This window comes from Cyanistes caeruleus, chromosome 13, assembly GCF_971803275.1.
Source record: "Cyanistes caeruleus chromosome 13, bCyaCae1.hap1.1, whole genome shotgun sequence".
Taxonomy (NCBI): Eukaryota; Metazoa; Chordata; class Aves; order Passeriformes; family Paridae; genus Cyanistes; species Cyanistes caeruleus.
Window position 1 is genome coordinate 7,255,855 of NC_141713.1, and position 22,073 is coordinate 7,277,927.

At 47.4% G+C, this 22,073-nt stretch overlaps 1 protein-coding gene and 2 long non-coding RNA genes across 7 annotated transcripts in view; 2 read left to right on the plus strand and 1 right to left on the minus strand.

Moving 5' to 3' along the window:
- Nucleotides 1–22,073, plus strand: part of LOC111934035 (uncharacterized) — an 82,814-nt gene that overhangs the window by 42,873 nt on the left and 17,868 nt on the right. The window lies entirely within an intron of this gene.
- Nucleotides 5,269–16,849, plus strand: LOC147650674 (uncharacterized). Its single transcript, XR_015275593.1, has 3 exons — nt 5,269–5,446; nt 8,018–8,119; nt 16,018–16,849. It is a non-coding gene; the product is annotated as an uncharacterized LOC147650674 (long non-coding RNA).
- NTRK3 (neurotrophic receptor tyrosine kinase 3) overlaps nt 6,456–22,073 on the minus strand; it is a 204,480-nt gene continuing 188,862 nt past the window's right edge. For all 4 annotated transcript variants that reach the window (XM_086848325.1, XM_086848323.1, XM_086848327.1 and 1 more), the window contains 2 exons: nt 9,894–10,052; nt 6,456–7,040 (listed from right to left, as the gene is read on the minus strand). In XM_086848325.1, the coding sequence (XP_086704451.1) occupies nt 6,855–7,040; nt 9,894–10,052 (345 nt within the window). In that variant the 3' untranslated portion in view covers nt 6,456–6,854. The remainder of the gene's footprint in view (nt 7,041–9,893; nt 10,053–22,073) is intronic.

Sequence of the window (22,073 nt, forward strand, 5' to 3'; positions counted from 1 at the left end):
CTGGGGTCAAAAATGATAGCGGCTGTTCCCCGACCCTTTCTCCTGTGCAGAAGGGTGGGACACTGTGGGCTTCAGCTGGGATTTACAGGAGATACCCCACATGCATTACAATGAGCTTTGCTGTAAAATTCACTGCACAGAGGTTAATCTAGATGTCAACACTGCCTGACAGCAGTGAAATTACTCCGGGGCAGTGCTCCTTCTGAAGTCTTAATATAACAGTCAATTCCATCCTGCCTGCAGGAAATGAAAGTTTTCTGCTTTGTGTGCGGAATCATCCGGCGCCAATTTTCTCACTGTTTGAAGTCCAAACTGTTTGTGGTCTTGGGATTCACCTCACATTAAGACTTTCACTTCATTTAAAAACTCTCCTAGTCAAGTCCTGAGAACTGCAAGGACAGGAGCTGCACAGGGAGAAAAAGAAGAGGGCATGGAGGGAGAAATCTGATCTCACCTACCACATTGAAATCAAACAGCTTCACCAGTCCTTCACGCTCAGTAAAGGGAGGGAATGCAGAAACTCAGTTATCTGAGTACCAAGCAGCAAAGACTGGAGAGGCTGAAAGCCAGCAGAGAGCAAGACAAAGCATGCAAGAAGACATTTGGACCTCCCAGAGCTATGAGATTTTCTTTAGAGGTATTTCAGCCCTTCCCTGCTGGGACCTTGTCCTAAGCAGCAAGTAGTTCAGCAGTTTAAACTCCTCCTCAGAACAAGTGTTCCAGTTTTCAGCAGTGGGATCAGTCACTTGTGCTGGGAGGGAGAGCAGTTCCTGTGGAGGACTCCTGACAGTGTGGGGAAGAGATGGTTAGATTTGTGATGCCTCTTTTCTCCTTGCAGAGATGCTGAAATTGTGGGAATAGCAGAAGGGAGGAGGAACAAATGGTCATTCCTTTAGTTTGAAAAGAGCTGTCAGATTGGGTCCATGAGAAACCCAAGCCACCAACACAAAACTGACCAGCTTACTCAACTGTTGGGGAAAGCTGGAATATTTTGTCCTTCCTTGTCTTCAGCCTCTTATCTCTTTCCGCAGTTCAGTTTTTCAAAATTGCAAGCAATAGGACTCAACTCTCAGGGAGCAGTTTCATGTCTCAGTGTTGCATTGGAAAGGAAAAAGAGGCACAGGAGAGATGGAATGCTCCTCCATTCCTCCCAGAGCAGCGACTGACGTCTCTGCCTGTGTCATTTATGACACTGCCAGCCAGAACAGATGTTTTGAAAACACCTACTTTCTCCAGGCTTGAAACTCAATATCTCTACTTTCAAGGACAGCAGCAAAGGGAAAAGAATTTTTAGGATTTAGCAGCTTTGTAAACATTAAACAGGTACTGAAGTAAGAGATACTATGGTGCAGTAGAGAAGGTAGCTTAGTGTTAAGCAAGTTTATCCACTCCTGAAAATCAGAGCTGAGAGGGGAATTTTCTCTTCTTCTATGTTCGGTACTCATTTGGAGATGCCACCTTTATGCCAAAGCTCTATGAGCCCACCATCCATCAGAAAGCCACTGAGCATGAATGGAGAACAAAACTTATGGGTTGCACCCAGATACTCCTGTGCAACTCTATGTGAGTCTCATAGCAGAGGAGCCCTGTTGATATCCAGAGCCTTCCAGCTATCAGAGGAACCACCACAGAGTGGTGTCATAGCCAGGATCTCCTTTATTCCCCTTGTTCATCACTGCCTCACAAGCATAGAACACACCTAGAGCTGTTAATGAAAACATTGGGTACAAGCCATGGCTGTAGTGCTTCAGCTGATTCCTGGCCAGAGCAGGAAAGGATATAGATACTCCCTGGGGAGGAAGGAAATTAGAAAGATTTTTTTAAAAACTTAAGATGGCATGCTGAACAAAATAATGTCTTCACACATTGAATGAATGCTGATCAAGTGTTCCAAACTACCTTTGGGTTTGGGGGCTTGTGGTGTCTGTGTCTGCAATCCTCAACGCATATCCTGAACTAAGGAAACCTATACATTTGAGTTCTGGGAAATAAGATCTTTTCACATAAAAGAAAACAGCTCATATAGTATTGTACTTCTGTCTGTGCCCCTGAAACAGCATAAAATTTCAGCCCTTCTTTTAATTGCATTTTCTTACAGGAAGAAAAAATCACAGAAAAGCACAAAGTCTAGTGATTTGTTTCCCACTTGCATAAACAGTCCCTTGATTTTATTGTTTTCTGCCTTCTTTTTAAACCAGCATTCTCCCAGCTTCATAGCTAACTTTTCCTGGAGCTGCAGTACATTGCAATTTTCTTTTGTTTTTGCTTGTATCCATTGTGCTACTTAAACTTCACCACACTCCCCTAACCTGTCTTTATTTCCCAACCCAAGATACTTGGTTGCTTTCTAAAACCAGCCTTTGCCTTTCCTTGGCTCCTTTATTCCTCCACATATTTTCTCACCTTGTTCCACCCACTCCTGGGGACAAGCAAACAGCTCAAAGCTAACGTTGTCTCTCAAGCAAGCAGCCTCTTTAAAGGCATTCCACAGTTTTCATATTTGTCTGGGCAGACAGTTCCCAGAGTCACCCACCTGCAATTCAACACCCTGCAGACCCAAGGATAAGCAGTTCAGACTTTTTCAACCCCCAAAATCCATGCACTGAGGGACACCTAAAAAGGCCAGATGGGCAAGTTTTGCAGGAGACAGGATGGACTTTCAGTCTGGCAGATCTCTGCATCTCTTCCCCTTGCTATATTTCAGCTTCTGTCTTGCAACCTGTCAGACTGGGGTGGAAGGAAGAATAATGGCAGGAGAAAACAAGCCAGGTCACTGATGAGACCCTGAGGCTGAAGCCACATTCACCGCCTGCAGTTTTCAGCCCTGGCACAAAATTTCCACCTGTACCATGCACCAAAATAGCACCTTCACTTCCAAGAAAGCATCATTTCAGTGACACCCTTGGGTGACTGAGTTGGTGCAAACAATTTTAATTTTTAGGGAGCAGCATGCAGCTGGGACAGGAAGACACTATGGTCCCTTCTCAGCTGTACTCTGGCTGGTGTTCCTTCCACCTCCCTTTCACAAGTCCCTTGAGAAAACTGCAGATGGAAGAGGCTGGGGGGTGGGAAGGTCTCTGGCCTGGCTTGCCCCAGAGCTGGGTGAGACACGTCGGTGTTCCCAGGCAGCAGGGATAGCTCTCTGCTCTGAGTAGAGGCAGGGCATGGGAAGTATCTCTCTGAGAAATAAAGAAGCACGAACTCATTTCTCTTTGACTCCAAACACTCAGATGTTGATACTCTGTGAGAGTTTCCCTCAAAATCTGCTTTTCTTCCCCTCACATATAACCCCATCGCAGAGCCCCTCTTCCTACAGGGAAGATCACCAGTCCATGCTGATGGGAAGCTCTCTTCTGCTCCAGGAAAGGTGCTTCTGGAAATGAGGTCTCAGGGTGTTCACCAGGAATGCAGCACAGCTGCTTTCCCTCTTCCCCTCCAAAACTGTCATGCCAAAAAGGGGTGCAGCAGTTTCTATTTGAACACAAAGCAATCTTCTCCTCGCTCCCAACAAACCTCCATCCAACAACAGGCCAAGGGGACCAGAGCAATAACAGAGCAGATGTCACAGCACAGAACTGCAGCTTATCCAGCTCTTCCGAGCAACAGTTCACAATTAACTCTGACAAAAGGACCTTTCTCCAAGGCAGTCACTGGTGGGGCTAAGAGCAAAGCAGCCAGAGCCTGAGCATTGGTCTCAGCCACTTGCCATCTTCTGTGGAAACCATAAACTCTCCTCACAGGCCACCTAATCCTAAACATGCAGCGAGGCTCGGTGTCACACTCGGTTCCTGAGCTCACCTCATTGTGACAGTACAAAGAGGTGGTGAAAGGGACAGGGTGTGGTGCTGGGGAGGAGGGGAAGGAGGAAAGAATTGAGGAAGGGAGTTGGTGCTGTTGTGCAGCTGTGAAAAGAGAATCTCATCAGCTGGGAACCAGTGTCTGTAGGTGACTTCATAGTGTAAAAGCCCATGATGTTGGCCAAAAAAGAAATGAGAGCACGGGAATGAGAGAGAGAGAGAATGAGAGAGAGAGAGAGAGAGAGAGAGAGGAGTGGGCAAAATTGTGGCCTTGCACAACCTGGCACAGAGCCTGGAAGCCACATGAGCAAGAAGCCACTTGGGGTAAGGGACAGGCTGCCCCAGAAAGGGTTTTCTTCTGGAGATGCTGGACAATTAATAGCCACTGTTTGTTCTCTTCCTGTGCTGAATCTCCAATCCTTTCAGCCAAAGCATCCTGCACAAAAAGGGAGCCAGGCTGGGGCCAGCAATCTTTTAACCAGTCTTTTCCGCTATCATAATTGGACCTAAGTAGGCAGGATATCCTCTCCCAAAAGAGCAAGATCCTGCTATGCAGAGGCAGCATGGAACAGAGGTCCTGTGTGTGAACTCCTGGTGCTGGCCCACACCATTGTCCATGACCATGCTGTCACTGGTGGTGCTGTGAGCACCTGGTGCCTGTTCAGTGGCAGTCTGTGCAGTCTGTGCAGGTCCCCCAGCACGAGTCTGTCCCACTAGCACAGATCTCTCTAGCAGCCAGAGGAAAGTTGTGTCCCTACTCCCACGTGGCTACTGCCACCCATCATCTCCCACCCCAGGCTCGCACTGCTCATTACACAGGCACAGAATAAACCCACAGCTGCTGCTGCCACCACAATCCTCCTTTAGCAGTGTCCCCTGCCTCTGTCTGAAACCATCAGACAGGTCATGCCAGTGCCATGTGTGAGAGATATTGACTGTCAGGAGACATGGGGGACGGGGAGAGGATGCAAGATCTTCCCTTTCAGTGCACGCCATAACCAGCCACCTATCTCCCCCTGCATCCTGGACATGAATATTACTCTGGCCATGGAGAAGGAGCCAAGATCCCTTCTCTGTTCCCTCTTCCCCCATTTGCATTGCCTTCCACAAGTGCCATATCTGAGCAGGCTATTTTTGTGCTGGCAGTTGTTGCCTTCTCAAAATTGCCTTGACAATGCCTGTGCCGCCCGTTCCCTGCCTCCTGAGAGCAGCTGCCAAGCTGAGGTTCCCCCTCATCCTCCATTATCCATATGAAAGAAAGGCCCAGAAAGGTTTTGTATTCTCGGCCCGGTCCGGACAGGCAGGATTCAGCATCTGACTGAGTGTTTCCCCAGGTCAGGATTATTTTCCGCTCCGGGAAGATCGGCCACAGTGAGGATGCTGCTGGCTCTCCCTCCCTGTCCCCAGCACCCCCTGTTGCTGCCTGTCAGGCCCTTCCCCTCATTGAGATGCAAGGCTGGCCGCTGCGGCCATCCGCTGAGCCGTCTGCTCCTGAAGGCACCTTCCCCTCCTTCCCCCCTCCTCCCGGGGCTGCCTGTGGAGCTATTCTTCAGCCTCTGCATTTCACAACAGCTCAAAGGCAGATGCATCAATCCTTTCAGGGGATGGGGACGTGAGGAGAATGGCAAGGGAGCTGCGGGCAGGTGTTGGTAGGTTCCCAGCCATCTCACAAGCCTGGGCCCCCTCCCTGTCCCCCGCTGGCTTGTGCCTGAGGCTTGGGCTGAGGCATGGGGCAGGAATGGGGAAGGGGAGAGGATGTGGGGGAAGAGCGCTGGGATGTGCTGACCCCACAGACATGCCCAGCAGGGTTGCAGGCACGTTCCCAGCTGTCTGCACCCTGTAGCGTTTCCCCCATGCAAGGGAGCAAGGATCCAACCCTGCTCACTAAAAGTTTACACCGGGGGCCAGTTTGGCCCTGGTACAGACAGCTGAGGGCAGGGGAACAACCCCACGGCCACCAACAGCCATGAGGGCGGCAAGGAGCGGGGTTGTTCCTCCCAAAGTGCCCTGGGCGAGCAGCACTCCTGTCTCACACACTGGAATGGGTTGGGGATGATTCGGGACCGGGTCCCCAGGACCCCCCCTCGGCTCCCAGGCACAGCCCCTTTGGTGCCGCTGCTGTCCCAGGCCTGGAGCGGCCGGTTCGGGGCAGGGGAGGGCCGGGGCAGGAGCCTGCGGCCTGCGGGAGGGCGGCTGCTCCCCGGGGTGTGTTTTACCCGTAGGTGCCACAATCCTTTGACTGTGTGTTCGAAAGCCTTGAGTCTATACATTTAAGAATCAGCAAATTAGAAAAATTGTCCTGAAATGTTGGAGGGAGGAAAAAGGCAGGAAGGCAGAAAGGGATGAGGGTCTGAGAGGAAGGGAGGGAAGGGAGTGGTAAAAGAGAGTTCATCCAGGGGCACTGCCCTGGCTTTGTGCCCATCACCTGCGGGCTGGCAAGGAGGGAGGGAGGCAGGGACAAAAAGGGAGGACTGATTTCACACATTCAGTGCATATCATACAACCAGGGCAAGACTTTCTTCCTGGGGCTCCTACCCAGGATGGCATCACTGCCATAGCCAGTCTAGAGCCCTGCCCAGCGGCCGAACCATTCTCACAGCAGGGTTACATTTCACTGCTTGATTGCTCGGGGGAAAGATACCTTCTCCTTTCTTTCCCTTTTTTTTTTTTTAGTTCATTTTATATTTAATATTTCATATATATTTTTAAGTACTTTTTCTCCCTTTTTTGTTTCTTTTTTTTTTTTTTTTTAATATATATAGTCTCACAATTGTCTGTAACAGCAGCTTCTTTCTGTATTGGTGTGGAAGTTATATAGAGAGAGATATCTATAAATATATATAAGCCAAACTGCCTTACAGGTTGTTGTTCTGTGGGATTTTTGTTGGTTTGCTTTTTGTTTTGCTTTTTTTTTTTGTTTTCAGTGTTGTATGTGTAGCAGGCACTTGAGTTTATATGAAGATGTTTGCTTGGGAGCTGAGGGGGAAAAGGTTTGGGAGGAGGAGAGGGAAGGAAGGACGGGAGGAAGGAGCAGGGACTTCCAACAAGTGGCCACTGCTAGCCAAGGATGTCCAGGTAGATTGGTGTGGCCTTGCCCAGAGCATGGAGGATCTTGTAGATCTCCTTGATGTTGAGCCGTTGCTGAGGTTCCCTCTGCCAGCAGCCCAACATGATGTCGTAAACCTCCTTGGGGCAGACTCGGGGCCTTTCCAAAACTCGGCCTTGGGTAATGCACTCAATGACCTAAAAGAAAGAAAGAAAAAAAACCACTGAACACCAGCTGGGCTGTTTATGGAGGATGCCCTGTCCCTGATACTGCTTGGCTGATGTGGCACCAGGTAGCTAATGGTAGCACTGAGAAGCCAAATCTCAGATCTGCACATCCTCAGTGCTCACCTGCTTGTTGCTAATGATAATTTTACCACGAGAAGTTTGTCTCCAGCTGCACTTTTTCAGATCACAAAAACCTTCCCCATTTGACATCTACCTACCTCAATGCACCCTCCAAAGAGGAGGTCACAAGCAAATGAAATAGGTTTTAATTTATGATGTCAGTTTTTCCTGGTAAATGAAGAAGGAAAAAAAGTCTTAAAATCCCCAAAGTACAGTAATATTTTGCACAGCTGAAATTATATTTTTCTTGTCTGAAAACCAAGAGTCCTTTCCATTGCAAAGCCCAGGAGAGGTTTATAAGGAAGAGTTCAGAGCATCTATCTCTACATAGTTCTCCTCTTTCTTCCTCTTTCTGACATAGAAAAGCAACTAAAAGAATGAAATTTCATGTCAAATCACATCTGTGAAAGAGAAAAAAAATCTACAATGCTATCACTCTGTTTTGGGTCAGATTGGTGCTGCTAATGAGAAAAATGTGAGGTCCTGGATAACAGTAAAGTCTCTTTGGAGGGATGACATTGGAAAGGACTCCCCTAAGGGTCCTCTCATGTATTGTTTACTGGAAGAATGAATGAAAAGGAAAGGGAAATATGAGTTTCCAGAGAGCTGCTATTACTGCCTGGCCTCCTTGTTTGGGGTTGATGAGTCCCAGCATTGCAGCGTGCGAGCGGCCTGCCACGCTCTGCAGATAAACACCAGTCCCAAGCACTGTGTTGAGGGAAGCCACCCAGCAAGAGGGGTTTGGAGTTTATCATTTATGAATAGTAATGGTCTTACCACGAAGCTCAGGGGATCCTTATCACTGTGCTGTTTGCATACAAATACAGAGGGGAGAGATTAGGACCCACTGAAAGTGAGGAGAGCAAGACACATCATGAAGAGAAGCCTGAATTGCTGCAGAGCTGCTGGCTGCTCTCTTTGGGAAGGAGGTGAGTTATGGCTCCTGTCAAGACATCCTGGACATGCACAGGAGCTCTGTGCTGGGCTCTTTCTCTCCAGGGAAAAGAAAAGGTGTAGAGAGAAGTTAATGGGCTGGCTGAGTGGTGCCCTGCCTCATTCCTCTGCTCACAGTGGGTTTCTCCCAGACTTGGAAAAACCTGCTGAAAATGCTGTGGGGGTATGAGGACATGCAGGTGGCACAGGAGGGACTGGGCATCCCAGCCTTGCCAACACCAACACCCATCAGGGGAGATGCTAGGCCATCCTGGTGCTTGCTCCTGATCCAGTCCTGGCAGCCAGGAGCTTGGCACAGGCTCACTGACCTGTCCCTCCATGGGCTCTGCCTCTCCATGGGGCTCTGGCACTGCATCTGGGCTGCTCCAGGGACTTGCTCTCATGCCACACCATCCAGGAGCTGGTGGAGGTCTGCAGCCACATAGGTTCTGCCCATCCCTCCACAAACTGAAAAATGAGAGCTATCCTGGCTCCCTCCCACCAGGATACGGTGGTCAGCAGGCAGAAAGAAGTGGATACACCAACAGGTGAGGGAAGGATGATATTTTATCCCAGGGATGGTGGCAAACCAATGCACCCTCAAGATTAAGAGTGGCTATTTCCAGCTCTACTACCCTGCAAAGGAAACTGAGGCAGAATGCCTGGGCAAAGCTGAGCTGTCACACTCCAGCGTGCCTATTGCCCATGTTCAAGCTCCACGTGCCCATTTGTATGTGTTTGTATTTACTCTCGCAGGGAAATGCAAGAGCAGCTCATTAAATAGCGTGACAAATAACTTCTGTCGCTGTCGATTCCATTGTTTGTGCCTCTAAAATGTTTGCGTGTGCTACTTTGGGATATACAGTCAGGCCCCATTGAGCACACGAATGGGCAAGTATTAGAGCTGTAAAGCTACACCTTGGATTTGCCATCTCTGCAACTCACTTAATTAAGGGATCTCTATCCAGAAAGCAGAAAATGCACATTTTTCATTACAAAAGGTGAAATTTCTGAAATCCATTAGATACACAGTAGGATAAAAATGTTCAAGGTTCCCACACACTGCTATGTCAATGCATCTTTTTCCTCTTCTATAATACCTCCTGCTATTCCAAGCAAAAACCTTCCAATGCATTTCTGCTGATGTGCCTCAAACCTCAGCAGTGACACCCTGCTAATCCCAGCCAGCCTTCCCTCAACATTTTTACAGTGCAGCCCTGTCCTGGTGGGCTGCAACTGTTGCTAGTCAAAGAAATTAGAAAGGCAAACAAGCTCCATGAGTTCCACCCTCAGTGAACTGGGGCAAGCCATATTATAGATACCCCAATGGCAAAATCTCCAAGGAAATGTGCCACATGCAGTACATCAGGCTTAAATCAATTTCTCACAAACTGGAGCCTGCAGTAAGAGCTTTAGCTACGAAAGGAGAAACCAGGGGAAATTCAAGGCATGACTTAGATCCCAGCAGTAATTTGGGTATCCCCAGTTCTGGCAGCACCCCGAGAGTTTATGAGATGTGACAGATACGTCAGGAACTTAGCAGCAAGGGGCTGAGGATTAGCCAGTACATGGCTTTGGCAGAGCTCTTTGATTCCTGCAGGCCTCAGTTTTCCCAGCTCTTAAACTGAGATAATGACATTTATCCTATGGCTTCACCATGGGGGTAGCAAGGAGGGGACCATCCATGTACGAATTTCTTTGGAAACAACCTGGAAAGGAGAGATGGCAAAAAATACAGTTTTCAACTGAGGTGTCTCAACATTGTTGTACCTCTGTGTTTGAGAGCTGGAACCAGGGCTGCTTCCCATATGTGAAAATCTCCCAGAGGATCACCCCGAAGCTCCAGACGTCACTCTCTGTTGTGAATTTCCTGTACATGATGCTCTCCGGAGGCATCCAGCGGATAGGCAGCATGGTGTGTCCTCCAACCTGGGTGAGGACAAAGGCACAGAGAAATCTGAGTGGTGACAGTCCTGAGGAAGGGGTCACACAGTTAGATCATTGAGTCAAGCTCCTGGCCCTATGCAGGACACCCCAATAATCACACCCTGTGCCTGAGAGCACTGTCCAAACACTCCCTGAGCTCTGCCAGGCTCAGAGCTGTCAGTACTTCTCTGTGGAGCCTGTTCCAGCACCTGAGCACCCCACGTCAAGTCAGCTCTGATATGATGAGCACAATCTCAGGGCCTCCCTGGCAACTACAGCAACAAGGAGCTGTTCCAAAAAGCTGGGCTGGCTCCTGCCTCCCCCACCACTCATGGGTTTTCCCACCAATCCCACCTGGTTAATGTGAGGCATAGGGAGTGAAATGTATCAAGATAAATTGCATCCTCTCTGCCCAAAATGGGCTGGTAAGGCAATCAAATGCAAAATGCCAAGAACATAGTCCAGCCCTACAGTCTGCTGAACCTGGACACAGAGCAAGAGTGGTCAGCAAAACATTTCAGGGCCTCAATACTCTGAGGCACCTACCAGAAATACAGCATGATGGCTGTTCCTCTTCAGAAAGGTTCTCTATGCCATTCACAGGCATCTGTGCATCACCTAATTGCATGAAGGGTTTTGTGCTCAGAAAACTGTGCTACAGACATTTTCAGAATGCATTCAATATGTAAATGACTGCAGGACCACACTGCCAAAATTGGTCTGTTGGTAAAGAACAGGCTCTTACAGGCAGGGATATGCCCATCACTTAATGGAGGAGGGAAAGGCAGCCCCTTGGAGAGTTTGGAACTGGGTGTCTAAAATTGGGGTATGCCAAGCCAGGGAAAGGCTTGGAAAGACTTCCTCAGGTAAGTCAGCTCTTCTGTAAGGCACATGAATCCAGCAGGGGCACAGGAGGCTTGCAGGATACATGCAAACAGTTCCAAAGCAGATGGATTTACCTTTGGATTCACTAGAGATTCCTAAACAAGTTTCTCTGAGCAGCACAAGTTTTTTTTCTGTTCTATCCTTCTGCACAAGGAGCTCCTTCTGTGGGGAAACAGCTAATTGCTATGACCAGCCAGTGCTGGAAGCAGCAGGGCTGCAAGTCTCCACACTTGTTTCTGCTGAGGGTGAAGTGTCTGAGGCTTTAGCGGTGATAAGAAAAGTGCTTTTGTGGAGCTGCTTGGAAGACTGCTTGTCTCATTAGGGACACCAAAAAAGCAGTGCTAATAACTTTGTAGCACTGCAGCCGAATCAAACAGGCACAAATCTTTCTGGTCCTATGAAGGATGAGGGGAGAAGGTATCTGCTATCCAGGGTTCCAGCATATGTGTGCCTATTCCAAGTAATGAGATTGTTACGCTCGCTCGGATGGAAACATTTCTTTTACAAACAAAAGCTCTCCTCTGAGCTGCCAGTTTTTCCACAGGTTTCTTTGACTGATTAAAGCAGAACTAGTGTGGGGAAGGGTCAGCACAGGGACATTGCAGTGCTTGGAAGCAAGAGGGAGGAATAGGGTGTGTTGGAATAGGGTGTGAAAGGGGTAGGGTGCTCAGCTGGCTTTCTGCATGAAGGGGTTCAGATTTCTCTGGGGTTTGACAGAATTTAGACTCAGGTTTGCAGTGTTGTACTCAAATGGCTGCAGACCAGCCCTTTCCCTTACTCTGAAACAGACCCTCCCTCAAAAAAGAGGATTTTTAAAAGTCATGGGGAGATCTTTCTTTCCTAAGTGCAGATCCTTGAACATAAAAAGCTCTTTGCAGCTCCACACCTTCTGTTCAGGGGTGGCTTGGCTGGCGTGTTCTCAGCTTGCTGCTCTGAACTCCCAAGAATGTTCCACTGTAGTGGAAATGGAAATATGCTTGTCTTTGTTTGTTCCTTCAAAACCCTGGCTGCAAATTTAGCTCTTCCCTACATTCCCAGCTTTTACAAGTTACTTTCCCCTTCTTGAAAAGGGCTCTAAGGAAATGTTATAAGCAGAACAGGACATGCATCAAACTTGATTGTTGCAAAAACTGTTTTGTGCTAATGCTTATTTTATTCTCCTTTAAGTAGCACTAACTCTTCAGTTTTCCAGCAATCTCAAAATGATTACTTGTTGAAAAGCTCTCTACATGTGCAATATCTCGAGTCTTGCAGGATCATTTGCGATTACAGGTAGTACATTGCACTGAGCACAGTTAACTCCCTTTTGCACAGCTCTTAGAGCAGTTCAGAAGGTGTGAGCCAGGCCCTCAGCTTACACAGACAGCATCACAGCAGCACTGCTCCAATGGGAGGGTCCTGATTTACACCACTCGAGGATCTGGCCCTGAAAGCAGAGCAGGGAAGCCAGTAATGCCATCTCAGTTCTAATAAGCTAAAATAAAGTCAAGGTCTTTGGTCTCCTCTAAACACACCCTGGTGAAGATCTGCCAGCAAAATGACATACACAGTCAAGAGCTGTCCCAAGGATGTGACACAACCCTGGCTTAGCTCATAGGTTGAAGTTCAGGAACAGCCAAAGCATTCCTCCCAGCCATGTGAGACACAGCTTTTACTACAAATTAATCTGGTAAGAATTAATAATCAAATCAATTTGGGGAAGAAAATTCAAACAAGCAATGTCCAGAAATTTGTGGATCCCAAAACACAGCCCAGATGTGCTCAAAGATGAGAAGGTGTTCCTTGCAGAAGCATCCTTTGCATCTCAAACAGAGTGCCACATTTTTGAGAGCAAAGATTAAGCCTTGCACTTACCAGCCATAAGCAGAACAGGCATCAATTAAACTCCACCATAAACCCACTCCAATGTCTAACCTAGCACATAAGGCTGACTATTACACTTTAAAGGATTGCCTTTGACTATCCCTTACTGCTTCCCTTGCAAACTGATTAGGATTAAAATTCCCATTTCACAGATGAGAAAACAGATGCAGGAAGGCAGGGAAAGGTCCTGCTCTGAAGCTGTGCAGTAAGTGAGCACCAAGTCCTCTTGGTCTGCAGTCAGCCATACCCTGTTATTTGGTGATGTAGCAAAATGATTTAGAGCTGAGCACAGAGGGATTGTGCTAGCGATGCCACAGGAAGCAGAGTGTGTCCAGGGTGACAGAAATCCTTTGCATAATGTGTAGTGATTGTGAGCTGGGTTCTGCCACTGCAGACTGGCACGTGATTCCCACAGCTACATGCTTGTTTTACAGGACCAGCCATTGCCAGAAGCATAGAAGCAAAATGATGCTATTAAATCAGGCTGAAAAACAGGGTGCTGTTTTCCTCTTTTGCAATGCCAGCCTAGAAGGCATATCCTTGGCTTTGGAAATAATTATTATGCCTTTAGGGAGAAGGTGAAAGTTTATTTCAGCCTCTGCTTGCTTAGAGCTGGGTCTAGCAGGTTTCAGAAATAAGTGACCGTGCAGGACTGGTTTTGTTAAGAGCATGCTACTTCTGAGACTCCTCTAATGCAGCCATGTCATCTTCCCACACCATCTTCTCCATTTCTCTTGGGAGCTAGGGATGGGAGAGCCCTGCTAATGGGTAGGCTCACCTTCCCCAAGGGTAAAATGTCCTGAAAGACTGGCATTACAACATCTCCCCTGGAGACACTCCATAGCTTGGAAGAGGGCTCTGCTTGCAAGCAAATAAGACAAGTAAATCCTCTTCTGCTCCTCTCTTTAAATCCTATGATGCTGCCAAGCTTGCCCTTTTGCCTTGTTATTTTAATGCTTCACAGACCTGCAGACTGGCCTCTTTATCCCATTGCCATGGCTGTCTAGCTTTGTTTGACATTTTTAGCTAACTTTCTCTCCCTAGATCAACACCCCATGCCCACACTGACATGTTATTCCCACTGCTCAGCTCTTTCTGTCCACAATGCTATCCTGGTAATAAATAGAGCAATCAGTGCACATCCTCCGAGCAGCCAAAGTTTTCTCCCTCTCCATTTCAAGATAGCAGTATCACCTACTCAATTCCAGCCCTGTGTAGTGGGTGCTCCCAAGGGCATGGCCTGATCCACAGCCCTGTGTTTCTGATACTCCAGGGCACCTGGCCCCTGCTCTGAAGCCTCATTACACATCCAAGCCCATGGACTTGCAAGATAGCCAGCCACTCCCTCTGAGCAGCTTATTGCTGGATTAGATATGAACCTCGAGGAGCTGGGGGAGGTTCATGAAAGGCCAGCATTAATGGCCATTAGGGAGAGAGATAATTACTTAATGCTAGTACAGCACTTTGAGGATGTAAAGCTATATAAGTGCTATGTACAAGTAGTATTATAAGGCTTGAGGTTTGTCTGCTACCAAGGAAAGCTGGTGTCTGGGGGAAAAGTTCTCCTTGTCCCAGCTTTCTGAATGACATTCAGCTGATTAGGAAAGGAAAAGATGACATGTTATCCCCCTGTGAGTCTGACAGTACAGCAGCAAGTAGTGGAGCAGCAGTGTTCAGCAAAGACTGTGCAATAAATCCACAGTTTGGGCCACCAGCAGAGATAACCTGGAAAACAAAACCTGAGTAGGGCTGGAAAAACCTCATGCAAATTTAGGGCTGTTGGGAATAGAGATACTGCACATTAAAGGCAACTTTTGGTGGGAAGCATTGTTTTTCCCCTTCCCAGCTCACATGCCAGCACCAGGTCTGTAGCCCAAAGCAGATTCAAAGGGGATCTACTGAGCCATCTTTTCTACACCCACAGCTGGAATGCAGCTCCATGGACCTCAGCTGAGAATGGGATTTGGTCTCCAGCACACTCTTAGCCTGTGTCTTATTTTTCTTTTTGTGCAGTTTCCATTGCAACGCTGAAATAAAAATCAAACCAAACAAACCCAAAAAAAACCCAAAACGCACCAGAAAAACCACTACCAACAAAAACAAAAACCCAGTGCTTTTGTTTTCCTTGGTCACTTGACATTTGCTTTCCAAGGTCATTTGACACCTTGCCTCCTGCCTCTGGCACACTTGATGGAGGCTCTGCTCCTGCCTTGGGAAGATCACAACAACCACTGTAGATGTCTTTGTACTGTGCAGCATTATTTGAACTTCCCATTTTTGTGCGGGAAGCGGAGACATTTGAGTTTGTACAGAATCACGTAGCAGTAGTGGAGACCTTGGCAATATTGCTCTCCAGGAAATTCCACTCAACCCTTAATCCATTCAACCTAGTGATAAGACACACATTCTCTGATTGCCATCTCTGTTCCTGCTGCTGTAGGTAGGGGAGATCTGGGATCTTCTTTCATTGCAAGCCTGGATGCCATCCCAGGCTGGACCACAGCAAATCATATGTCCTTCAGAGCTCAGCACTAGGAGCTGGGTGATCCAGCTCTGAGCCTTCCCCCAGCAGCCAGCTGTAAGTCCCCATCAGGACACACTGATTGCTGCTGAAGGCAGGATGTGGTGTTAATTCAGCAGCTCTGGACAGCCTTGTATGAATAAGAGCCACAGGTGGCTCTCAGGGTCATCTGGGAGGATGTAAGGGCAAAAAAAAATAAATAAAAGCAATGAAAACAAGAAGGAGGAAATGCTGCTCTGTTTGGCTAAGCTGAGCTCTTGGAGAACAACAAACAAAACTGCTGTAGATGGTGCCTTTGTGAGTCAATGTTTTGTCAGTTCAGGTTGGGGTACAAGGAGATGACTTCTCAGGGTGATGCAAAGAGCAGCACATGCTCCTGGCTGGGGATCCAGGAGGAGACACTCCTTCCTTGCCTTCAGCCTGGATCCAGCTGCACTGAGAAATTTTTCAGATGTGCCAGTATTTTGCTGCTGTGAGTCCTGACAGATTCCTGGACACCTTTTACAAAGCAGAGGGATTAACTCTGACATGCCAGACAGAGCAGAGCTTTGCTGAACCTTAGCTGTCCCCACTTCATAGTTTCAATTGTCACCTTAGTAGGCTCTTAAGTACCCAAGTTTAGATCAGAGGTTGCTGAATTTAACTTCAAATTATGACTGGATGTGATTCCCAAGTGCTTTATCTGTAATTTCCTTTCAGCTTATCCAGGAAGAAAGCTCCTAGCTATATCTAAGACTGCACCATTGCCAGAATTACCGTGGCCTCCAAAAATCCCCAAGGTGTTCTCCTGATGGAAAGGCATCGTGTGTTAGGGCTGCATCAGCCCACGGGCTGAGCCTCTTCTAAGTGATTCAAAAGCCACCAAAAGCCCTGTCCTTGCCTTCACCTCTCATGCCTCTGCAGTCACTGCTGTCATAGTCAGTGCTGAACGTGAGATTAAACAGCCAGCAAACAACAAAAAGCTTCCATCAAACTTTTCAACTTACTTGACTGTGTCCTCACCACACTCCACTCTCTGGATGTGATCCTCTCACAGTTCTCAGTAGTTACACCAACCATCTCCTCCACTGCAGGCTCTGACAGTGGCACAGCAAAAGGCTGCCTGCCTGCCTCCCTGCATGCCAACAACCAAAGACATCTCACAACAGTTCTCTAGGCATTTCTGAGATTTACAGAATGCACAAAGCAACCTGGAGCTGTTTCTCCTACTTGTGTGGAGCTCTGCTGGGTGTCCCAGTCTTACCCAAGGAAAGGGACATGCTGTTGCCTGCTGCTAGAGGCAAGGAGATTGGATTTACCCAGAGAGAACATGGGAAAAGGAACCAAATGTCCCTGCCATGAGGTGATGTAAAGAGCCAGATGGACTTGTTCAGGAGCAGGAAACACTGACCAGGCAGGGTTAATGTGAAACCAAGAAAGGGGTGAGAGCTTCCTGCTGTCAGTAGGACTGTTTGGCAAGGGACTGTTTGTTCCCCCTAGATGCACATACTGTGTTTAAACATGAGTCTAAAAATAAAACCTGCCATTGACATTGTTTTTCCTTACTTCATTTAACAATCTAGTTGCTTTATGACCTGTAATTCTGAATCACGTTGAATCAAGCAGTGTAATTTGCAAACAGGGACAGCGGCCTTTTCCCCCCCACACCCCTCATCTCTGCTCCACTGAGTGTGTTTTAATCCCACGGTTTTCAGCATTCCTAATGAGCCATTAACAAGCTGCCAATTACTTATGCAAATGATGGAGGGCAGACATGGAGGGGTGGCTGTAGCTAGAGGTAAATTCTGCTACCTCAAAACGGTCTGAGATAAATCACTGCTGCTCTAAGAGCTGCCTGTGCCCAAGAGTCCTCTCAGCCACATTATCTACTGTCTAAAAATGCCAGAGGTAATGCAGAGGATGGTTAAGACAAGGGGAACAAAGAGAAATTGCACATATATTTTTAATTATGTTTGCCAATAATCTGCTTGGTGTGCACCTTACTACAACTCACTCTTCACCTTTTCTTCCCAAAACTCAAAGTAGCTGCACTCGCTGTTTGGAAACAGCTGCACAATCAGCCTGCAGAGGAATGGCCAGTTCCATGTTCATCTGAGTGAAAGCTCCAGAAGCCATGATCTCCAACGCCAGGGTATAAACTGTGAGAAGCCTCACCCATGCCTTATTCAGCTGGGAGGCTGTGGGATCAGAGGAGCTGTAGTTTGTAAAACATATAGTGAAGAGGTCAGCAAGGCCACCACCAGCTCTTAGCAAGTCCTAAACCCTTGTCCTAAAGGTTGCTGCCAGAGCCTTCCCAGGTGGAGGAGAGGTGACCAAACTGACACTCAGGGCCACCTACTGAAGGCTTCTTGTGGCCCAGAATGGCACAGCCCCACTCTAGGAACTCATAAAGTGGTAGTGCTGAGGAATGGTTCTCTGGTCAGCTTCCCAGGAGACCCTGGAGTTCCCTGCTCAGCTGTGGGTCTGTGTGTGCAGGTGGTGGCCTCTGAAGTCCTCTACACCACAGACACATGATGGGCACACATCATGGCTGGTCAAAAGCTACCTTTCTCATGGTCACTGCCCACATAACAGCAGAGGCTGGGAATGCCACTTAATCTATTTGGACTACAGCCTCCAGATAGCTTGTCAGGCACCTTACAGATTTTACCAATTGTCTCCACAAGGCTGGAGACCCTTCCACCAGAACACACTTTCTTAGGACAGGCATGCTCAGAGACATGTAATACCAAGAGACGATGCAGCTCTCTGCTGGTTCCAGCTTTAAAGGGGATCTGGAGTCTGCAAAGACTGCTCATGCCAGCAGAATCTGCCCATGAATGATCTGCATTATCATTTCTCTGGAAATACTACAAAAAGTGTTTAAAAGCTCAAAAGCTAATTAGATAGAAGTTAAGTTAAACCACCATGATGTAAGCAACATGTCCATCAGGATTCTGTTCTTTTAGCGATGCAGAGAATGAAAATCAACCCAGCTTCTGGCTTTGGGAAGGAGGAAAAATATTTGCCCAATAAATCTTAACCTGGTGGTATAAAAGCCAAGTCTGAAAATGGCCTGAGAAATGTAGCTTATGAAATAGCAGCAATAAAGAACCTGCATGTGTGATCACTCCATGCTGAAATGCTTTCAGATGGGTATCTCATCATCTCCCTTTCCATCTTGCCTCTCTCTCTGTCCTGCCAGTGCCTCCCCTCCGGGTAACCAGCAACACTTGTCTTTGTCTGCAGCCAAAGCCATTCCTGACTGAGGACTCCACAAGATGTAGATAAGGCTCCATTACTTCTGGATACTGGATAATCAGTTCAACTGCCTTAGCATTAATCATGATAATATTCAAAATTCATTAGGCTAGATTGTTTGGAAATCTATTTCTTGTTAATGTCAGATTCGCTGAGCATCAGCCTGGCAGCATACAGACAGAAAACTGATACAAGCCAGGGCATGCCACCTCTCTATGGAAGCATTCCCTTTTTTCATGTGTAGCTAGACCATGATGTGGCAGCTCCTGCCTGGTTTGTGTTGTGTGAATCTTGTCAAGAGCAGTAGAACACCATGAGTACACTATACTGCCAGTTTGTTGATCAAGGGACAGCTACAAAAATATATAGCTGCATATATAGTATACAGTTAATTATATATACAACATATACCATGGAGTTTTTAAGGGGAAAAGTTAGACAGTCAGATCTGCACCTACAAATCTTAATGGTTTTGTATCTAAAACCTGGACAAGCAACCCAGAAACTTCTATGTACAAGCATGGTATGGAGGAATAAAAATAGAAAGTATTTTAAAAATTAAAAACTGATCCTTGCTTTCCTGAAAACATGCAGCACTTTAGATAAAACATGGGGCCTTACTGCTTTACCAAGATGAAAATCTTTCAGGACTAAAATAGCTGGACATTTCTTGTAGCCAGTTTCATGTACCAGTTTCGGATTTCTCCAAACAGTGCATTTCCTAATGGTCTATTTGGCCCATTTAAGCATTTTGGGTATTGCTTCCTTCAGGTGTGGGTTCTCACCCTCCAGTTGAACAGTGGTTTCTCAGCAGGGAAACATCACAGAAACGTAGACCAACATCAGAAGACACATAGTCTTTTTCTCCTAATGAAGGCAGTGCAGGCACAGATGGCATCTCAGATAAACACGTTGAAAGCCGTGTTAGAATAAAGAGCTCATCATCGGAGGCTGCAGTGTCACACCTTCTAATGATGTGATTAAACTCCTCTGTGCTGGTGGGAGAGCTGTGTCAGCTCTGGCACTGCTGAATGAAATGTTGCATTTCACGGCAGGGCAAACCCCAACCCCAAACCCCACCCTCCATCAGTCAGAACACTGCAGAGACACTGGGGATGGTGACGTGTGGCCAAACTTCCTGAGACCTCTGCTAGGGGAAGTTGTCATGGACATCTCCCTTCTGTGCCTGCCTCAAGCATCCCTGTCCAAAGCTGGTGTTGCAAGCAGGGGAGAGGCTGCAGATGGTGACAACAGCCCAAAAGGGACAGGCACAGGAGAGGACAGGGACAGCAGCTGTGTGAGCACCACTGTCATGGGGGAGCAGCAGTGGCACCAGGGAGGGGAAGAAATAAAACCATCAATAGCCAAAATGGTGACCTGCAGATGGAGAGGCTGGGGTTGGGCTGCAGGATTCTGCTGGAAAACAAGCTAAATTTTAATAATTTGAAGGAATCAAGCTTTGCATTCTCTTCTGTATTTTTCCAGTTAAGACTTTCTGAAGTCCCTCCATTCTCTATCAAGTTGTCCAGATGCCCTTGAGTAGGACAGAGTGCTGCAGTCCCATGCATTTCAACCACTGTGTTAAAATTCTTCCTCCCTGCTTTATTTAGACAGGAGCGTAAATAAATAAGCAAATCCACAAACACAGGAACCTGGTTCCCAGATGCCATTAGAGCCCTTGAGCACTAAGTGGCCATCACAAATATCACCAGTTGCCTTCTGCTCCCCTTCCCCTGCAGCCAGCCAGACCCTCCACCCCAACCAGCCCCCCTGGGGCCATTGCACAAACCCAGCACCTGGTAGGACACACCTGACTGGTTTTGCCCTAATGTAGGACTGCTCCAAGACAGTCAGCTCTCCAAACAGGCCAGTTTTCCTAGAAGAGTCCCTGGACACCAGCTCTCCATTAGGGTTAGCCACAAGCGGAAAGACGGAAGGAGAAAGTGAGTCTAGAAAACCGCTAATGTTCTGCAGTGTCAGAAAGGATGAATGACCCCTGCAGCCATATGCTGAGCAGACAGGACAGTCCTCAATTATGTCACTGCTGGAGCACTTACTTCAAGGATAAATGTGACTACAGATGCTGGGCTTAAAGCCTTGGCTGCTTTTGCTCCTCTGGATATGCCTCTCTAGTCCAGGAGCGTTAGGGGTGTGTGTGCACTGTGCCCCCGCAATGACACCTGTCTGCCTAGGAAAAGGCTTTACAGGGGGAGAGTAGAGCTGAAAAAACCCCATTAAATTTCATTCTTCTTCCTTTCCTTTGTGAGAGCAGGCCCTAAAGGATTTGCTAAGGTATTGATGGGTGCCAATCCATATATCCCAGTGAACAACCCACAGCCTCCCTCAGGAAATCACAAACAAATCTTGCCTACACAATGGAAATTTCCTGCTTGCCACACTGATTTTCCTCACTCTCATCCTCACCACGTTATCCCTGTGCTAACTTCTATATACTTCTCTCAACATTTTCTAGCCTTCAAGCTCACAGCTTTGTAAATATTTGCAATCAGGTAGCACATCTCCCCACTCTGGTTGTTCTTAGGACAAATTATTTACATACAGCCCTTTTTATCCTCAGTAATCAATGGCTTCACACTGTCTTTGTTTCTGCCTCACCTCTTCAGAAGCTGTTGACCATATGGATGCTCTTTGTGGGGCTGAACTGGGGATGTGTGACTATGTAATGAAAGAGAATTTAAACTAATGATTGCTCTGGAGACACACGCTTTGGTCTTTAACTTCACAAACTTGTAAAGAACTTGGGTTTGTTACATGGAGGGCTTCAGAACAGCATTTGTTTCACTGGCTCACTGAAAGCCAGAAATTCTAGGGAGCTGCCACTGAAAAGAGACTGTGCTTGGCTTGAAGAGGACATGGCTCATAAAGACAAAATGCAATGTGGCCTGGGGTGGGTACAATCTCACTTTACAGCACTGCTTGCTGTATATTGATCAGAATGGGCTGGGAGAATCAGAATTAGCCACTCAAGAGATGCAACGAGCTGCCATTGAAATTTCTGCTTGATAATCAAGGGCATTTGTCATTCTTCCAAGTGCTCTGTGAGTAGATGTTTGATTTGGGTGCACGTGAGAAATGGAGGAGAGCAATCTGGAGTAAGAGGCATTGTCCTGATCCACTGCAGCATCCTCCATGGCTCCATGAACACCATCTCATGGGATGGTCATGGGACATGGAGAGGGTCCCTGGCTCAGCAGAGTCCTTCACCACTGGCAAAGCTGTCTCTGGTGACACTTGAACAGCAAAAGCCTTTTGCCTTTCAGCCGCCTGGCACACGGAGCTCCCTCACAACCCTCCTTTCTGTTTTGGCTTTCCTGCACTTCCTAGACAAACTGCTCTGGGGTTTTTTCACTCCCTTTCTGTGACAGGTACAGGTGGCCTTGCTAGCCTCTCACTGCACCTCCCCCAGCTTGAATTTAAAACTATTTAACAGCCTTAAATGCACCTAATGAGGCTTCAGCCTGCACTTTGCTGCCATCCCTCTGCTTCTCTGGCAC